Source organism: Myxine glutinosa, chromosome 6 (genome assembly GCF_964187855.1).
Source record: "Myxine glutinosa chromosome 6, kmMyxGlut1.1, whole genome shotgun sequence".
Lineage (NCBI taxonomy): Eukaryota > Metazoa > Chordata > Myxini > Myxiniformes > Myxinidae > Myxine > Myxine glutinosa.
Genome location: NC_136266.1, coordinates 75,702,568 through 75,722,986, shown reverse-complemented (window position 1 = coordinate 75,722,986; position 20,419 = coordinate 75,702,568). Strand labels below are relative to the sequence as shown.

Below are 20,419 nucleotides of genomic sequence, written 5' to 3'. Positions count from 1 at the left end.
CATCTCTCCCTCCCTAGGAGGGACTGATGTTGAATTGGTAATGGCAAATTTTGATGTTGAGTTGAAAATGGCAAATTTTGATGAGAGTTGAAAATGGCAAATTTGATTGGTTAGGAGGGAGAGAAGACGAATTTGGTTTATGGGAGGAACGGGGAAGACAGTAGGGATGTTTGTTGATTTGTAAAGTAGATGTTTATGGGTAGTGTTGTGTTTTGTGGATACAGTAAGGGGTAAGGGAGGGGCCATGTAGGTTACCTGGTGGGGGGGGGGGCGTACGATAGGAACGTACCTGTCTCACCTGGTTCCCATGTGCCCCCAGTGTGCATCACCTTACATTGCGTGCACTTTTGCGCCCTTACCACCTTACTCACTTGTCTGCTTCTTTTGTCTCCCACCTCCGAGGATCTGGCTTTGGGGTAGAGAGAGAGGAGAGAGAGGTGCTGGCTGCGCAGTTGTGGGCCTGCACTTTCGCTGTTTGCTGCCGGGATCGATACACCATATGGACCGCAATGTTTGTGGCCACCCACAATGGACCGCAGTTCGTTTGCGGCCAAGCACCACCCGGGGATGGACCTATGGGTCAACGTGGCACCTATGCCATACAGGTGAACCACTTTTAGTTAACACCAAGTGCACCACAAGAAGAGCAAGAGACACCTGCAGGGTTAGGGGTTGTCGAATTTATTTTTATTCCAATGAACAATGGTGACTGCACCGATTGGTGGTGGGGTGGTGCTTTTGATGCTCGGGAAGGGTGCTCTGCACGTTATTAAAGGCCGTCGGCCACAGAGCACTCGTGGGTTGGTGTATCGATGTTGGCAAGCGCGCTCTCTCTATGCATAACATCTGCATGTGTTCCTCCAAAAACAGGTCCTGGATCGTAGTGTAAATAGCAGCGTAGTCTTGTAAATAATGCTCCCTACCGGCTGTATGTGTAGTTTGAGAATTCTTTCCGGATTCGGTTATCCTGTGGGTGTGTTTCTGTGAGGAGAAGGGTGCAACGTCGCAGGGGGACATATTTACTCATTTGTGAACATCTGTAAAACTGTCGCACTCAGGGTAGAGTTAATAGTAGAGGGACTACATCTGAGTGCCACACTAAACTAGGTAAAAATTTATCGGGTCGGGACGCCCCGAGGGTAGAGAAGGGTGCAATGTTGCGAATATGGAATTTGGCCTCCATATCCGCTTGTAAATATTCCCCTATTTCTCCAATACTCCCCAACTTTCCCCAATCCCCCATTCCCTAGTCCCATTGCATGTAAATAACACTCAGTAGAGCCGACCTTCCCCTTATTCCCCCATTAAATGTCGTGCCCAGGTCCACCGCACCACACGTAGACAACTTTCGGACATCTTGCTAGTTATTCTTAATCTATGTCAGTTAAGGACTCGTTTCCATTAATTCTGACTCTTCGTTGCACCAGAATGTGATTATATGGCATCAGTAGTGAGTTTAGGACCTTTCCCATACCTCCTTCCATCTTCTTCCCCAACAATTACAACAACAACAGAGGAGATGGCGGCGGCGCGGGGGAGGATGCGTCCTCACACCGGCTCGATTAGCGCCATTGACCACGCGCTCCACGGGGTTACCACGGAGGGGCTGGCTGTCAGCTCCTCCTCAAGGGCGGAGCCTGGTAACCCCCCGCACCCAATCAGAAGGGCGGACCGATTCCATCTGGGGCGGCGCTAGCGAGCCGAGGGCGTGTCACTCCCCGCCGGATATACGTGGCGACTTACCGGAAGTGAGAAGAGATGCGCCCCCAGCTGGAGAAAGAGGTACCTGCGAGCGCTGAGTCAGATGCGCCCCGCCTGAGAAAGAACGTTGCCTGCGATCACTGAGAGAGAAAGACCCGCCTGAGAAAGAACGTCCCCTCCGAGCGCTGTGACCTCCCCGCATCTTTGGACCGGACTGTACCCTGCTTTGAGCCAAGAGTGCACCTTGAGCCATCGCTATCTGCCTTTCCTTGCCATCAATCCCCGTGTGAGTCAGCCGTTGTCCCGTTTACCTGTCGTCTGTCCGGGGTTAATATAAGAGTGTGTCTAAGTGCCTGTCTTCCTGTGATATACCTCTAGCCCCTGTAATCTAACCTTTCCTTACGAATATAATTGAGAATCGAAACATTGGTGTCTGTCATTATAACCCAGCCGGGTGTCTTCTTTTTCCTTATTGAGCCAGCGTGGCGCGGCTTCGTCAACGTTCGGGTACAATCGGGTAATTTGTGCGGACACGACGGCCATTCCGCTCGGCCCACCTTAACATCAAAGTCGTGTCTGTAACAATTGGCCGACTGTAACGTCTCACGTCTCAGTTACACGTCACGTCTGTAACGTCTGTAACGCCGACTCACTTGTACTGGAATGCTGTAGTATGATATATATAATAACTAGTCGGGCCTACCCGTCTTGTGTGCCCACCAGTCACTTCGCTGACGCGTTTAATAAAAAAAAAACCAGCACATTATACTTCACAGACCTATTCCATATCTACCTGTGAGCTTCAATGTGAAGTTTCAATGAGAATATACAATGAAGTGAATCGCGCGGAAAAAAACAAGAATCTTTTATAAAATGTACTTGTTGTTGCTGTATATCGTTCTCGACCTCTCAATTGTGAAGAATCGCTTTTAAAATTATAGTATCCGGATCTCCATCAGAATCGAATGAATTTGTCCTTGTCAGACACCCAACCACGTCTGCCAACTATTGTCCAAATCGGTCCATCCGCCATCTTGAAAATTATGTCCCATGATATTTATGCTATAATTTCATGCTATAAATTAATGATATTTATGCTATAATATAATTTCCTTTCATCATGCTGTAATTTCTCATGAAAATTATAGCATGATATTTCAAAAAGTTGTGGATGGGTTATGACAACACTTGGTGGATGCGGTGGGTAGGAGTCGAGAACAAGGCGATTTGATTTTAGTTAAAGACAGTGGGATACAAAACGTAAATTGTTCACCGTGGTGGAGGTATGCGGTCTACGGAGTGCCATTTTAGTTTGTTAACGCGTTCATCGTTGAGTTGTCTATCGTGGGTTCAAATACAGAGAGATCCTGAATTAACTCAAAACCAGCGACCTGATGCAATGCCAGTAAAAAGTGCTGCCTCCTGGAAGCATTACCATCCTTTAAAAAGGTGTCGGAAACAAGGCGTCCCATCTTTATTCATTTAAGTTTTGAAATGCGAGATCCCACGGGATGAAAATTGAAAATAATAGGCCATTGGTTGCCGCTGTTCATGAAAAAGTATCTCGTGTGTTTGAGGGTAACAGTTTAATTAGCGCGACTTGCAGTACGTGAGCCTGGTGGATTGTCAATATTGCACAGATATGAATAACCAAATTACTTTTATTTAGCCTTAATTACCTTGAAATATCTTTTGAAACTTAGCAGTGATTGGTTTTTCTCTTGATAATCTTGGTTATATTATGTAATGGCAGAGGTACCTGGCGTTGCCGGGCAACGCAGGATTGCTTCGCTAACAGGAATACTAAGAGAGGGGGAGAGAGAGAGGAGGGAGAGAGAGAGAGATGAGGGAGAGAGAGAGAGATGAGAGATGAGGGAGAGAGAGAGATGAGGGAGAGGGAGAGAGAGAGATGAGGGAGAGGGAGAGAGAGAGGAGGGAGAGAGAGACATGAGGGAGAGAGAGAGAGGAGGGAGAGAGAGAGATGAGGGAGAGAGAGAGATGAGGGAGAGAGAGAGATGAGGGAGAGAGAGCGAGAGGAGGAGAAGGATTCAGTTTGGGTCCAGATGGAGAAAGATGGGACGTGGAGACGGGAAGGGGGAGAGAGAGAGGAGGGAGAGAGAGGGGAAGACAGAGAGGGACGGGGAAGGGACAGAGAGGGTGGAGGGGAGAGAGAGGAAAAGGAGAGAGAAGGATTCAGATTGGGTCCAGATGGAGAGAAATGGGACGGGGAGACGGCAAGGGGGAGAGAGATAGGGGAGGGAGGGAGAAAAGAGAGGGAGGGAAAGTGAAGCCTCACTACATGTCACTATACCATACACTCTGGAGGGATGTGAGAGCAAGGGCTAGAGAGGGAGGAGGGGGAGGAGAGAGGAGGGGAGAGACAGGAGGGAATGGGGGATTTAGGGGCTAGGATGAGGAGGGTGAGGTAGAGAGATGGGGGTGGATGAGTAGCGGGAGGGAAGGGTGAGGCGGGGAGAGAGATGCTTGAAAAATAAGGCAGATGTGACGCCCAGTTTAACGTCCATCCGAGGGATGGCACACATATTGATGAATCGCCCTGTCTATGAAACACTGGGATGAAAGTTTATAGCTCTGCTGGGATTCAATCGCAGGCTAGACAGCTTAGAGCAAGTGTGCATACCGCTTGGCCATCGTGCTTGTCCCATTGCTTTTAATCCTCCAATTCATTTTGCCTTCCTAACTCCTGGATGTCCCAACAGAGTACGAAGCCGCTGTATCATCACGGAAGCTGAGTGGCCGAAACACTCTAGCAAGCACTCCAACGATGTGCCATCATGCAAAGGTTAATGACGTCGCAGCGACGCCTTTTAGAAAATTACCTTACTTCATGTATATTATTGTGGTGCAAAACTTAAACATTTCAACAATAAAAGAGACATTCCAAAGTTTTTCGGTTCACTTTCATCAGGGAAAAACGCGAACAAAATAAACAGCAACAAAAACACGTTTTATAGATGGAGAAATAATGCACTTTAGTTGATACAGGAGGCACTCAGTAACCAATAGGATAGGAGGATGGATAATCTGTCGACGATTCACCAATATTCATCCATGGAGTTAACATTGTCGAAATAAATACAATGTGCGCACAAATTCCTTTTGTCGACAAAGTATAGAACCTCCTTTAGAGGCCATTTTCCCCCGCAGAGCAGGGGTTGGCACTTTTTCGGGCACAGTGGTCCCCCTTTTTGACGCAATGCTTTACGGCCGGATGCCCTTCCTGCCGCCAACCCTGTTAGTCGCCTTTTGCAACACACAGGGAATTACCAGTGAACTGGAACTCAATTTGCAGACCTCGGAAGGATAACAGGCCGAGTCAACCCCCCTGGCGTTAATTCAGCGATCGACTGGGATTCAAACCCAGGATCCAAGGATCCCAAGCCGGCACCCTAACCACTAAGTCAACACCAGGCTTTGTCGACAAAGTATAGGATTGTTTGAATTGGTAAATGTTGCCTCCATTATGCGGAGGTATGAGATGCTGCGTGCCTTGCGCAGGGTTTGGAAGCAGCTTTCATGATATTTCTCTGCACACTGAGGATTACTCAAAAAATGAGATCCAATTTCAGAAGCACAGGGAACAACAACCATGCAATGAACATTCCTACATGTCCGCCGTGGTTGTTTTTGTCCAGTTGGTAAATATTGTCGAACAGTCAAAGGAACGTGCTGTTTAATGTGATCAGTCAATTGCAAAGATGTACGGCACATGTACCGAGTTCCGCATCAGCACTTAACTCATAAACAACATTTCTGGATTGAGCGGTAGGCAGTGAGTGCATCCTTACGTATTTATGGAAGCAGCCTGCGAGTGGTGAAAATTACTCGTGGTTGAACAGCATAGGAGGAATTACACACAGTCTGCTTAATTTGATCCTCAAAACGTTGAGACAGTTTTCCTTTCCAGGGGAAAAAAGTATATATTTTATGATTTTACACATTAGGCGACAGTGACACACCTCACACGAAACTACCATATTTACATCTGTGCAAGGTATCTATCTATAATTCCAGTAATCTCTGTGTGTGTGTCTGTGTGTATGTCTGTGTGTCTGTGTGTATGTCTGTGTGTCTGTGTGTTTGTCTGTGACCGCTGTTTCTCGACAACCACGGGTCCGATATACTTGAAACTTGCCAGGTATATTGCTGGGGACCCGAGGATGTGCCTTTTCAAGGTTTCATATTAATCGGAGAAGTAGTTACCGAGCTATGGCGATTTCTTTACCAAACTCCGCAAGCCGTTCGCTTTGGACCAAACCATTTCATGTAAATAGAGGGGGGGGATTGTCACCGTACTCGCAAGCCGTTCGCTTTGGACCAAACCATTTCATGTAAATAGAGGGGGGGGATTGTCACCGTACTCGCAAGCCGTTCGCTTTGGCTTTGCGAATGGACCAAACCATTTCATGTAAATAGAGGGGGGGGATATAATTTTAGATATATATATAGTACGGGCATGCCCTAGTGTAAAACAAAGGCGTCACTGCATGATGACATCATGTGCAGGGACATCTTTTGTACATACCTTACATGGAATCAAACATGGAATATCATTTTGCTTGTAACAGTCATGCGAGGAGGGGAGTGAGAGCAAGGGAAAGAGAGAGGGAGATGGGGAGGAGAGAAGAGGGGAGATACAGGAGGGGGTGGGGGATTTAGAGGGCTAGGATAAGGAGGGTGGGGTAGAGAGATGGGGGTGGTTGAGTAGCGGGAGCGAAGGGTAAGGTGGGGAGAGAGGGGGCTTGCACAGAGAGGGGGCGCCTTGCAAATTCTGGTAAGCAAAAACTGAGTTATTGCGGCGTATGGGGAGAGGAGGGAAGGCGTGGCCTGTACAATGGGCGGCTCTTATGATGCACCCACAGACATGAACTCAGATATATATATATATATATATATATATATATATATATATATATATATATATATATATATATATATATATATATATATGACTAGCAAAAGTACTCGTGCCCAGTGATGGTAAAAGCAAGCTAAAGCATCCGTTCCCAGTGATGGGAAAAGTTGAAGTTAATGTATTAATTTAAATTATTTAATTGATTGGAAAAGGTCAATTGTGTTGCAATCTGAGCTACTTATACCACCCACCACAAAATGGTGGTGCACATCAGGTGGCGGAGGTTCAATTTTTCTAAAAAGAGGGCAAATATATAATAATATAATAGAACAACCATTCCTTTCACACCGTGAGGCACATTGCCGATGCAGTTTCATTGGCTAAGGAGTACAATCCTGGATGGGTCGCCACTTTGACGTAGGATACTCAACTGGTTTATTACCACAGGAAGCTGATACTTGTGTATTACCCCAATAAAGAATAGAGGTTATGCACCTACTGTATTTCATCATCCACCTCAGCAAGAGACCTGGCCACTATCTTAAGTTGTACAAAATTGAGACAACAGTACTAACATATTGGATTTAGGTGTTTCTTTGTATTTTGAGATGGGGAAACTAAGCAATGAAGTTGTGAAAAGTTGCAGCGGTCACCCGAAGGATGATCCTTATTCCATTTCACTTGTGACTTTTACGGAAGTCATTTGTTAAGGTTGTGCAAAAATTTCACAAATTGGAATAAACTATCACAATTAGCTAAGTGGTTTAAGGCTACAGACATGTAAACAATAGGTACAATTCAGTTAATACAGTGATTGGATTCAGCATGGTTGTAATCTATATACCTGTATAATCCGTATGCAGTTGCCACCCACAATTGTAACCTGAAAAAAAAATCATACGGCCACCATTTTGGAAGCCTAAGCCAAGCCTAAAACATCTTCAGATGTGCCAGTTTCAGAATTGCCATACACTCCCTATGAGTTTTCCCTTCAGTGTAAAACAGCCTAAGCTACTGTTAAAAAGATCATCAATATCAAAAGGTTGGCTTTAGGCCTAAGGCTTGAGGCCTCTGGTGTCTGCCTATGGCCCAGTGAAATTGGAATTATCCATCCGAGCTATGTAATAACGTTAACGGTACGGTTCACCAGAAGACCAGAGGTTCAGAGGTTCAATTCCTTGTCTGGGTGTGTGGTTTCCCCAAGTATATCGATTGGTTATTTATAATCGTGTTTATTTATATAATTTATGTATTATAGATGCACATAAGCAGGACACACATTTTTGCTTCATGTACTGTACGTAACCTGGGTTATATTTCTTTTCGGGAGTCATAGAGACAGTGGTTTGTTGCCAAATAGAAATCACCCAAATAAGGGGACGTGTCATAAGAAGTGTTGCATGCTTGGAACAAGATCGCGAATAGTGCGAGTACTGGGGGTTTGGTTGTGGATACCTCCCCCTGTGAGCGATTCCGAGCGACGGCAAGCTATTAAGCAAACCAGTGAGGAGAAAGTGAGCTGAGCAGACAGATGGGCAACCCTGGCATACATCTTCTTGGCACGACTCCCGAGTGTCATCGGTGACCCCTGTCAAGCAGGTAAGGCCATACTGCCTATTGGGGAAAGCAAAATGGCTGGGTGTAACAAAAATAAAAGTGTGACAGAAACAATGACAATCAGTCACAGAAAATGGCTAACGGACACAGACCCCACATAGGCTGAGGCCTAAGTCTGTGCGGGCACACACAGCAGACAGAAAGTGTGCAGAAAAGGACAATGTCTGCACCTTCTCCAGAAAGGAATGGGAACCCTTCTTCACGATAGGACAGAGCTCACACTAAAGCTAAAAGGTGTCGCCTGTTCTACTACCAACAATTACTAGGTTCCAGATGAATCGGAGAAGATTAAATGAGGTGGAGCTTAGAGGAATCGTCCTCCACTGCAAAGTGTATTCTACACATGAAAGGTAGAGGAAAAAGATTCATGAACCAGTTGAAATGAACAAAGCTGGCAGCCAAGGGCAAAAAAGTTTCACAATTTGGTTAATGAATTAATCATCCTCAATCAAAAAAGGAGGTGGAGATTTTGAGATCTGGGAGAATGTCCTCCCACTTTCTGAAACCCGCAAATGGAGATAAAAAAAACAACGGTACTCTGCTAGTACATACAACAACACCAATGGGGAAAAAAAACCAGAACATTAAGCTAAAGTAAGAAAGTCGAACTGATTGCCTTTCATATGGCAATGGTAAACAAGAACGGCATTCGGTAGAGAGCATACCTCCGCCAGGCTGAACAGTTTACGTTTTGTATCCCACTGATAAGGATTGCAAAGCAGATAGCAAAAGTGAGGTGCGATGTGATGGGGGTGAGTTGCTTGAAGGACGAAGTGGGACAAATCGTTGTGGACCCAGATGGAATTAAAGGAAAATGGAAGAGATATATGGAAATGCTGTTGAATGCAGAGAATGAATGGGACGACAACATCGAGAGTAGCCCAGTTTTAGGACCGGCAGAGAAGATAACTGAGAGGGAAGTTGAGGAAGCGATAAAAGCAATTAAGAGTAGAAAAGTAGGAGGGACGACGGGAGTTGTTGGGGATATGTTGAAGGCAGCGGGAAGTTGGGGTGTGAAGAGAATGACAGAGATCTGTAATCTGGTGGTTTAAGAAGGCCGCATTCCATTGGATTGGGAACTGAGTACCCTGGTTCCTCAATACAAGGGGACAGGTGACCCTCTGGACTGTGGCTCATACAGAGACATAAAGATATTAGAGCATGGAATGAAGGCATTGGAAAGGGTGTTTGAGAAGAGGCTAAGGAAGAAAGTGAATATCGACGAAATGCAGTTTGGATTCATGCCAGGAAGAGGAACAATAAACGTGCTTTTTATTGTAAGGCAGTTGCAGGAGAAGTACATGGAGAAGAGGAAGCAGTTGTTTCTCGGGTTCATGATCTGGAGAAAGCATTCAATAGGGTTCCATGAGAAGTAGTGACATGGGCTTTGAGGAAGTTAGGAGTGGAGGAATGGTTGATCAGAGTAGTGTTGGCAATGTATGAAAGAGCGCATAAAGTTGTAAGGACGAAGGATGGGAACAGTGGTGAGTTTGAGGTGAAGGTGGGAGTGCATCAGGGGTCGGTACTAAGTCCACTACTATTGGTAGCTGTGATAGAGGTGCTGGCTCGGAACGAAAAGGAGGGTTTACTATGGGAGTTGTTGTCGGCAGATTATCTGGTGTCGATTGGGAAAAGTATGGATGGACTGAAGGAGAAGATGAACAAGTGGAAGGAATGTATGGAGACAAAAGGTCTGAAGGTGAATATCGGAAAAACCAAGGTGATTGCAAGTGGTAAAGCATGTGGTGAGGTGGAAAGAACTGGAAAGTGGCTGTGTGCTGTGTGCAGGAAGGGTGTCGGGGTGAACTCCATTCAATGTACAATGTGCGCTGAGTGGGTTCATCAAAAATGTAGTGGTCTGAGAGGGTCATTAACCAGTTTGGCAGCTACATTCAAGTGTAAGGTGTGCACAGAGGTAGCTGCAGATGGAGGAAATGTTGAGTTGGATCTTGGAGACGGCGTGGAGCTGGATGGTGTAAAAAGATTTTGCTAACTTGGAGACATGCTGAATGGAGAAGGTGGATCAGACTCGGCAACGGTTGCTAGAGTGGGATGTGCATGGAAGAAGTTTCGGGAACTGAGTGGCGTGCTGTCGAGGAGGGGAGTGTCGTTGAAGCTGAAGGGAAAGGTGTGTGCTGCATGTGTGAGAAGTGTTATGATTTATGGGAGCGAGACATGGGTAATGAACGTAGAGCAGCAACGAAGGCTGGAAAGGGTGGAAATGCAAATGGTTCAGTGGATGTGTGGAGTATCGTTGAGAGAGAGGAAGACAAATGATGAATTGTGAAAGATGATGGGAATAGAGCCTGTGATGGATGCTGTGAAGAGGAACAGGTTGAGATGGTTTGGTCATGTGTTGAAGAAGGATGAAAGTGACTGGTTGAGAAGAGTGATGGAAATGAATGTAGAAGGAAGTAGAGGACGGGGAAGACCGAGAAAGACTTGGCTAAAGGTGGTGGAAGAAGAAATGCAGGCAAGGGGGTTAACAAGGAGAGATGCAGAAAATAGGGCAAGATGGAGAAGATGTCATGGGGACCGCAAGGCTAACCCCTGCTCTAGCAGGGAAAATGGCCTTAAAATGCCTGTTGTTGTTGTTGTATCCCACTGATGGGCCAGATCTGGCTTCTTCTTCTTCCCTAACCAACTCATCCAACAAGTTTTGTCATAACTCATCCACAACGTTTTGAAATATCATGCTATTTATCATTTTGGCTTCATCACTTAATGGTGAAGAATCACTTAAAATAAAAAAATTCCCGTATCCGGATCAGTATTCGGATCTTCACCAAAACCGAATAGATTTGTCCTTGTCACACACACACACAACCTGTCTGCCAAGTTTCATTCGAATCCGTCCGCAATTTTTTGATATATCATGCTACTTATCAGTTTTGGCCCTGTCACTCAATGGTGAAATATCATTTTAAAATTCTCTGATCCAGATCTGGTTTTGAATCTACACCAAAATCCAATCATTTAATCTGTGTCATACACCCAACATCTCCACCAAATTTCGTCCGAATCCATCCACAACATTTTTTTTGATAGGGAGTGATCTGAGATGGTGTGGAATAGCTGTCCAAAAGACCTGGAGGGATGAATGAAATTGAAGAGAATGTGGAAGTTGATTCCACGGGCAGAAAAAAGAGGAACGAATGAGTGGACGTGAGCAGTGGTCTTGGATTTTGGTAGTTTCACCAAAATGGGGGTTTTGGTGAACCGCGTGTGCAGAGCAGAAACATGTCGGGGACAAATTACAGAAAGATATCAGAAATAGCAAGACCAGAAAGGAGACGGTCAAATAACCGATTGAATGGTGTTGATTTTCCCATTTTCTACAGATGTTATCTCCTAATGTCATTGTGACTATGTACAAGCTCCTCCATGAACCTTTGAGCAGTGTTACAAAAACTGGAGGATATTGCACTGTATACCTGGTGTTGACTTTTTTTTTTCTTTTTTTTTTTTTGTATACTGAATCGAGGCTCGTGAAAGAGCTAACATTTACTTCACAAACAAATCAACCAGACAAAGAAAATATATAAAAAGAGGGAGCGGAAAACAAGATGGGGAGAGAAGGGGAAGCACACAAACACAACATTTGAGAGCAGGGAGATGTGTGGAAGGGAGAAGGCTTGGGGGGAGGAGGCGTGGGAAGGGGGTGGGGGGGGGGGGGAGGGAGAAGTATAAAACACAAGGACACCAAGGACTTCCAGGACAGAAGTTGGTATTTCAAAAAAGTGGAATTGGGGTGAAATTAGCAGGGGTAGAAAAGATCAAGGTTTTGGATGGGGGAAGACAAGAGATGGTGGTGAACAGCTGGTTTAAAGACCTGGAGGGTGGAGTGGGATTGAAGAGAGTGAGGGAGTTTGTTCCAGAGGCGGGAGAAAAGAGGAATGAAGGAGCGAAGGTGAGCAGAGAGTCTTGATTTTGGCAGTTTGACCATAACAGGGTTGCAGGCAGATCTTGTGCGACCTGTAGGAATATTTGCGGGACAGAGCCCAGAGAGAGCTGGGGGGTGCAAGGCCAGAGAGGAGTCGGCAGAAGACGGAAAGACCACCAACCTGCCTGCGGTGAGTGAGTGAGAGGCCCTTGGAGGTAGCTTCATTGCAGGAGATTCCAATGATTCTGAATGCTTTGGTTTCAACAGCGTGAAGACGAGCTAGGTGTGAGGCAGGAGCACCAGCCCAGAGGGGAGAGCAGTATTCCATTGAGCTGCAGATGAAAGCCTTGTATGTGGTGAGGAGCTCAGGTGTGCCAAGGAAGGACTTCGCACGACGGAGGATGCCCAGTCGGCGACTGGCTTTGGAGGCCAGATTTGAAATGTGGTTTTCCCAGGAAAGATCATGGCAGATAGTGAGACCCAAAAGCTTGAGTGACAGAACTTCTTGGAGAGGCTTATTCAGAAAGTGGATGGGAGGGTTGTCCAGTCGGTCTTTTCGGAGAGACATCGTAAGAGTGTGAGATTTGTCAGGATTGAAAAACATGTGCCACTTGTTTGCCCAGTCTGTGATTTTGTCCAGGTCTGCAGAGAGTGAGGAGGCTGCAGACTGCCGATCTGAGGGATGAAGAATGGAGCGACAGAGAGTAGAGTCATCAGCAAAGAGATACAGAGGATTTTCAAGAGAGTCAGAGAGATCATTGATGAAGACCAGAAAAAGCACAGGGCCCAGAACACTGCCTTGTGGAACTCCAGCCTGAACAGGAAGAGGAGATGAGAGAAACCCATTCAGGGCCACACGTTGACTACGACTAGAGAGGAAGTCCGCCAGCCATTCGTGGAGATTTCGATGGATACCAAAAGAGGAGGGTTGGTGAGCAGAGCGGGGTGCCAGACCGTATCGAAGGCACGTGATATGTCAAGGGAGACTGCTCTAATTTCCTGTTTGGCATTGAGGACCTCCATCCATTGTTGAGAAAGCAGAAGCAGCATGTCCAGAGTAGAGTGTCCAGGTCTGAAACCAAATTGATGATCAGAGATCAAGCCATTTGAGAAGAGGAAAGATTTCATATCTGAAGCAATGATGGATTCCATGACTTTGCTGATAATTGGGAGAAGGCTGATTGGTCTGTAGTTGCTGGGATCTGTTTTTACACCTTTTTTGTGCAAAGCGGTGATGTTGGCAGATTTCCAAGCAGATGGAAGATGACCTTGAGCAAAAGAGAGGGTGAAGAGAACAGAGAGAGGGAATGAAAGAGCTGAAGAACAGGATTTTAGGACCCGTGGGCTGATGCCGTCAGGTCCAGTTGCAGAATCCGAGTCGAGGGTTGGCAGAAACTTTTCCACCTTGTCAGGAGGAAAGGACACAGAGTCCAGGAGCAGCTGGGTACGACTGGGTACGGTGGGTACAGAGAGTTGAGGCATTCAGCTTTTTCACGTGCGGAGTCAGCCGTGTGGCCATTTGAGGTGAGGGAGGGGATGGAGGGGGAACAAACACCAGAAACAGATTTGACCAGATGCAACCAGGATTTGGAAGAGGGAGACAGATAAGAGAGTTCGGTCCTGAGAACGGAGAGATATTGTTTCCTGGCTCTCCTGAGGGTGGACACACACTTGTTTCGGGCTTTGTGAAAGGAAATGAGATTTCCTTCCGTTGGATTTGCTTTCCAGGAGACGAAAGCAAGTTGTTTCTGGGCAATAGCCTCACCACAAGATTCCGTGTACCATGGACGGGAGGAAGGGTATGACAACTGAAGATGAGATGGGATAAATCTGTGCATGAGAGAGAGCAGTTTGCTTTGGAAGAATTCCCAGGAAGAATTTATGTCAGAGGCAGTAGAGATGGGAGACCAGTCCAGATGATTGATGGCTGCTTGAAGACCGTGCCAGTTGGCCTGAGTGAAATGCCAGAATCGTCGACGCTGAGGAGGCTCTCTGAGAATGGTCAGAGAGATGTCCACTTTAACAAGCACATGATCAGAAGAGCCGATTGGAGCAGAAGAAGAGCAGCAGACATTTTCAGGGAAGTTAGTCATAACCAAGTCCAGAAGAGAAGATGCTCCGTTGACTGAAATCTGGGTCGGGAAATTGACAGATTGTGTCAGTCCCAGTGAGTCACAGAAGTCCTTTGCTGAAGAGCCATGGCTGGTGAGAGAGGTACCCACACCCAGCCAACTGGCATGGTGACAGTTGAAATCACCACATATGAGGAAGAGAGAGTTGGGATGGGTAGATAGAAGGTGGTCCATATTCTCAGACAGCGAGATGTAGATGGAGTCATCACTGTTTGGTGGACGGTACAACACACATATGAACAAAAGGTGGGAGCGAAGGGGAAGCCGTAGCCAAAGGTATTCCTGGGGGTGAGGTGGAGAGAGGGCAGTGCAGGGCGAGTGAGGAAGAGAGTTTTTTATAAAGATAGCAACCCCACCTCCAGGACGAGGCTCAGGTCTATCATACCGGAGGAGGGAGTAACCTGGGAGAGATACCAAGGAATCAGAGACATCATGAAGGAGGAAAGTTTCTGTTAAGCAGATCACGTCTGATTTGTCAGAAGCAACCTGTATGGAGAGATCAGACAAGTTTGAGCGAAGGCCCCAGATGTTTGAAGTCCATACTGTTAAGGAAGAGGAAGGGGGAGCATCGGATACAGAACAGGGGGGGGGGGAGCGGTAGGGTAAGGGTACGATGTAGATGTATGTATTTCCCTGACTTAACGGTGAAGGTTGCTGGTTTAAGATCTTAGGGTTTTGAATTCGAGCACAAGTCATGCCTGTGAAATAACACTAGGTGGGTTGAGTCAGCCTCTCCTCCTTCGGAGGTCAACAAAATGAGTATCAGCTTACTGGGGTAATAAGCCATTCGAGTATCCTGCATTGGAGTGGCGTCCCATGCAGAATTGTTACTCCTTAGCCAATGAAACCTCCTCAGCAAGCTCCTATGTGCCTCCACGATGTGAAAGGAATGGGTTTTTTTTATATTACTCTGTGATTTCAAATTCAAGGCATCTCCAATTATGCAGATTGCAATATATTTATGTATTGTCGTTGTGGATTGAAATTAAAAGTGGGATTCATAACGAAAGCAATGATGCTCGCTCAGGAATGTGAAATTACCCTGGATCACAATGGATAAACTTTACGATCTAAAATCGAGATATCGGTATGAGGCCGGGCAAGTATGTAGGAACTATATTGATCATTGCACCTTCAACACCAATTAATCATTAAGTTTTATTTATTTTTCATCATTGTGTGCATACAAAAGCGCACCTTGACAACAGCTGTCATCACTGCAGACACTGAGACGCTCAGCATTGCCCTGCACGTAGGTGTTGTACAGTTTGATCCTCATTGCCCAGCTCAGGTCTGGTTGTCGTACTGTGTTCTTAAGGCGACGCCGTGCATTCGCAAACCAGTTGGAGACCTGTAAGTAAAAGAACCAGTGGGTTTATTTTCAATGAAGGCTTTTGCAATTTTTCCTGTCTCATTGAAAATATCGCTTTGGCAAGGCAGTGCTGTACCAAAGAGAAATGCAAAGCAATTTTCAAAAAACAATCCGATATCTGATCTGAGATCTGAGAATTCCTAGATTTGATCTTAGATCAGAGAATTCCTACTTACAATGTCCACCCCATACACCCTCTCTTACCCGCCATTTCTCCCTGCATCTATTATTTGTCCATGTCTTCCTCTGTTTTGTCCTTCAACCCTCCTGCTGGTGTTTCCCCCCTCTCTCGAATGTTGCTTTTGTTCTATTGTGTCCCGATCCGTTCACAGTACTAGCTCTTCCACGAGCCTTGACTATGTATACAAACCAAAAATAAATTTCATTCTAAATCTGAAAATCCCTAGTTCTAATCATAGATCTGAGAATTCCTCAATCTGATTCTAGATCTGAGGATTATTAGTACTGCGGATTCCTAGATTTACTCCTAGATCTGAGAATTCCTATTTCTGATTCCAGATCTCATCCTAAATCTGAGAATTCTTAATTCTGATTATAGATCTGAGAATTCATTGATCTGAGCCTAGATCTGAGAATTCCTCAGTCTGATCCGAGATATAATAATTCCTACATCTGAAAATTCATAGTTCGGATCCTAGATCTGACAATTCCGAGTTCTGATCCTATGTCTGATAGATCTTAGATCTGATAATTCCTACATCTGAAAATTCGTAGTTCGGATCCTGGATTTGAGAATTCCTAGATTTGATCCTGATTAAATTTTTCACTTTACATCCTTATGTGAAAAAGAAATGCATCGTTAAGCAGATGTGCAATCTCAGTGAATTTCCCACTAGTTTCTATACACAGTCAACCATGTCTGGTCGACTATTAGCCAAGATGCATATATGACGTCATACATCTGCATGACAGCCAACATCTGAACTAATTAAAACATCTTGTGGTGTAGATTAAGACCTAATTGGCAGTTTTTAAAATTGCATGTTTCAAAAGGGAGAATTTTTTTTTCAGTTGTTATAGAAAGTCATTTTACTTAATGTAAATCAAGATTCTTTGGCAACATCTACTTATTATAAATGCAAACCTGGTGGAGCATCTCACCCAACCCATTTTCCCTGCAAACAATGTTCCAATTCCTCACGTCTACTTTCAATCCACCCATCCCTTTCCTCTGTAGGTTAGTAATTTGTTGGTGGCCTGTCACAATGATTAAAAGCAGAAGTAACTACAAAAAAGTAGCAACAACAGCAACAAAAACGATGGTTTTAATGTCTGAAACAAAAATTATTTGAACAAGATTGAAGGCGGAACTATAAAACAACAACAACAACAACAATAATAACAATAAGAACAGTGGTTTAATGTCCGAATGCCTTCTTGAATACCAGCAAACGCATGCAACATACCTTGTTCAAAAGACATTTAAAGGGGTCTTTGACCTCTACATGATTAAGGATGTGACGGCAGACTTGGTTTCCCCTTCTGTTGGATGGACATCTTCTCTAATGGCCCTTTGTAATCGCATCTGGTTTCGTTGCGAGTCCAACCCAGGAACACATTTTGGGGGCGTGCGGGGAGGGCCATATTCTGTAAACGTGCCTAGTCCTTCTTGCACACACTTCAAAAGTTTCGATGTCGGAGAGCTCCACACACGCCTTGGCGCAGTTACAACGCAGTCCTCTCGGGATCGTCCCGACTCCCTTTGCCACCGAGCGGACAGCAGCACAGCCACGAAGCTCGGAGCTCATTGCAATAGGTTCTGAAGGCTCTGGCTTTTGGCTAAGAGGTTCCTGGCTTTTCGCCCACCCCGGTGCCTTCGCCCACAAACACGCGCTTTGCAAACACTCTGCGCCTCTGTTCGAGACAGAAACAGCTAGTTATTCAGAGACTAGAATGAATGATGTCGCTAGAATTTATGCTTTATTATACTTCCAAACGTCAATAAACATCGTCGGTTGTACTTGCTGGAAATGGGTGTTTTCAGACTTCGAGGGGAAAATTATGGCAAAGTGGCTGCACAGTAAAATGTTGACCGACAGCAATTTAATATCATAAACTGCCCCTTGAAAACATCATGGCGAAGAGCCCTGGACGTCAAGGTTTCCCATCACTTTCACATGGGGATGTCAAATTGCACAGCGACGCATTTCAGCGTGACGCGTGTTTGCGGTGGCAAAAAAAGCAAGGAGACGTTTGGCAGAATTGTAGTGAAATGACGTACTACTCACCCCGTCATGGTGGCAGGTGCGGCCTATAACTCACTTGTTTACAGCACGTCCTTTAAAACATAGAACAAAAACTTTTGACCCCAGTAAAATCGCTTGGAAAGTGTTTCTTTTAGACTTTAAAGCTATAGCTGCTGCACGTGTTTACATCACAACTGATTGTCTTGTTTATTTTGCTGACTATTCCCAGGATGATGCATCACCGGTATGTTAAACTTGAATTCCCCCCCCCCCCCCCCCCCCCCACATACGGTGCAGCAAAAAGCGGTTCACTTCTGTCTGCCCTTCTGTCTACAAACGTAAGTTTATGATGGAGAAACAACTTAAATTCAAGTGAATGTTTTATTTTGAACACGAACCACAACAAGAATAGGGAAACAAACCTGAAGTTAGCAGTACTTTGCCTCTGAATTTGTCCAGACCAGTAAGCAGCGGGATTTATATTTTTTTACCCGATCTACCAGTCTGGCAGTCAAACCATTTTTTTTTAAAATAATTCCAAACAGGAAATTTGGTGTAAAAGACGGGGGCAATTCCAAAAAGGCATGAATAACGAATGCAACGTGTTAAATAAGGTGGTGTAAAAGACGCTTGGTAAAGCGGTGGTAAACTTATGGAATTTTTTTTTTTTACGACAATTAAAACCTTTATTTTATTTCAATTTAATTACATACTTGAACACTGTAGAACACAAATCGCCTTTTTAGCACTTTCAACCCCCTTTAGTTTAGCAGTACTTGGACAAAATGTTAAGGCATTTTACCTCATCATGACCAACAAAATTTGCCACCCACCCATGTCCCTGTTTCTCAAAACATCGCGGGATAATGGGTTCTCTGAACTCACTAGTTTGATATGTTATACGAGAGTAAAATTCCCTTTAGAAAACAAATTTCATCTTAAATTTAGGATTTTGTAAAAACATAACGTAAAAACATCATTAATGAGCATCACGTACGAGAAGTGCTCGTGCTCACAAAAGTTCAATGACAGCTCAACTTAAAAAAAAAAATTCCCAATATGCAATCCATCCAACCCAATATTCCATACTCTGTTACAGAGCATTGACTTTGCCAAAGCAGTTTCTTGTCCTGGGATCATGCCGAGCGGTTTGCCATCCCTCTTCCAGCAGTAGTTAGGGCAGGAATTTGTAATTTGACCATGGAGCTGGCGATAGCTAACCTAGACTTCACGAAGGACACTGTTGGATCGTTAACGTCCAACAAATAATGCCTGCAGATGGGACGCCAAGTTTATCGTCCAGCCGAGGGACAACACACACATTGATGAATCTTCCTGTCTGTGAAACGACGGAATGACAGGTTATACCTGGGTAGGGATTCCAACCCAGACTAGACAGCTCACATGTGAGTGGGCATACTTCTAGGCCATCCTGCCATCCCCTTTTTCAATATACAAGTACTTATATATAGTAGGAAAGAGGCATTTTTTCATACTGCAATTATATTTACTTGTGTATTGGAATATGAATTTTTTTGCGTAAAAAAAAAAAATTGAGCGATCTCGTTCCAATAACTTTTTGAACGTTTTGTTTTCCAAATATACTGTAAAGGTAACCTCTCATAATGGAAAAAATAGCTTGTTGTATAAGGCAAGTGCAAAGATGAATTTTGTGAAAGAATTTCAAGATGCCGCGTAAATGAGAGTGGATGAAATGCCCGCATCGCACATCGTATAAGGAAATTCCATGAGAGATTGCTGAATATATAGTGTAAGCAGTAGGCCTGCTAAGCGGTGATGTGTGTACATGTTTCTGGTGTAAAGGCTGTTTGCACATGCTGTTTTCATTTGCTCAATGAACAGCACTCATAGCACAGAATATGATCGGAGTCTCGGCGCTTGAATCGCACCCTGTGTCTTCCTGTGCCAAAAAAAGAAAGAAGGAATTGGCGCCTGGGCATGGCGAGTTGCACGATAGTGAATGGAAAAAGTACCACTGGCCCTGAAAAGACTTCTTATTTCATCAAATAGTTTGGGTGGCAACTGTGCCTGATTATCGCCAGGACTGAGCTACCAGAAAATAAGCCCATGCTTATACGGGTGCCAGTGCGCCCAAATTCTTGGCTGTGTTTGGGCCTCCAAGCATGTTACACTAACGGATTTTGTGCACAGCACCTGGAAAATGGCTCCGATTCTCACCTCGATGCTCACCGTGACCGACTCAAGGGGACACTCACACCCAGAGCATGCATATTACTCGAGCGGTCGCTTGAACTTGGCATCAATGCCAACATGGATGTGCTCCATAACTGAATTCATCATATATGCAATTAGAGCCTACACAAGGTAATGTATGGCCTGAATATATATACAATAATAGTGTATACGAATGGAACATAAATTAATAGGATATATAATTAGAGTATGTACAATGTCTTAATTAATACATAATTATGTTATGACGTCAGTATAGCTGTTATGACGTCAGTATAGAACATAATTATGACGTCAGTATAGCTGCACATTCTATGCTAAAACGTTTACCCATTGCACCTCTTTCCATAACTCTTTGATTCGAGCTGCACAATAGCAAATTAATTTGGATGTAAAACAAATGCTATGTTTCCATGT

The 20,419-nt window shown here is 44.8% G+C and overlaps 1 protein-coding gene across 6 annotated transcripts in view; it reads right to left on the bottom strand.

Annotated features, from left to right (window-relative positions):
• The window catches only part of LOC137429984 (homeobox protein Mohawk), a 128,506-nt gene that overhangs the window by 37,459 nt on the left and 70,628 nt on the right, over window positions 1–20,419 (bottom strand). For all 6 annotated transcript variants that reach the window (XM_068120414.2, XM_068120411.2, XM_068120412.2 and 3 more), the window contains exon 4: window positions 15,407–15,560. In XM_068120414.2, coding sequence (XP_067976515.1) covers window positions 15,407–15,560 — 154 coding nt within the window. The remainder of the gene's footprint in view (window positions 1–15,406; window positions 15,561–20,419) is intronic.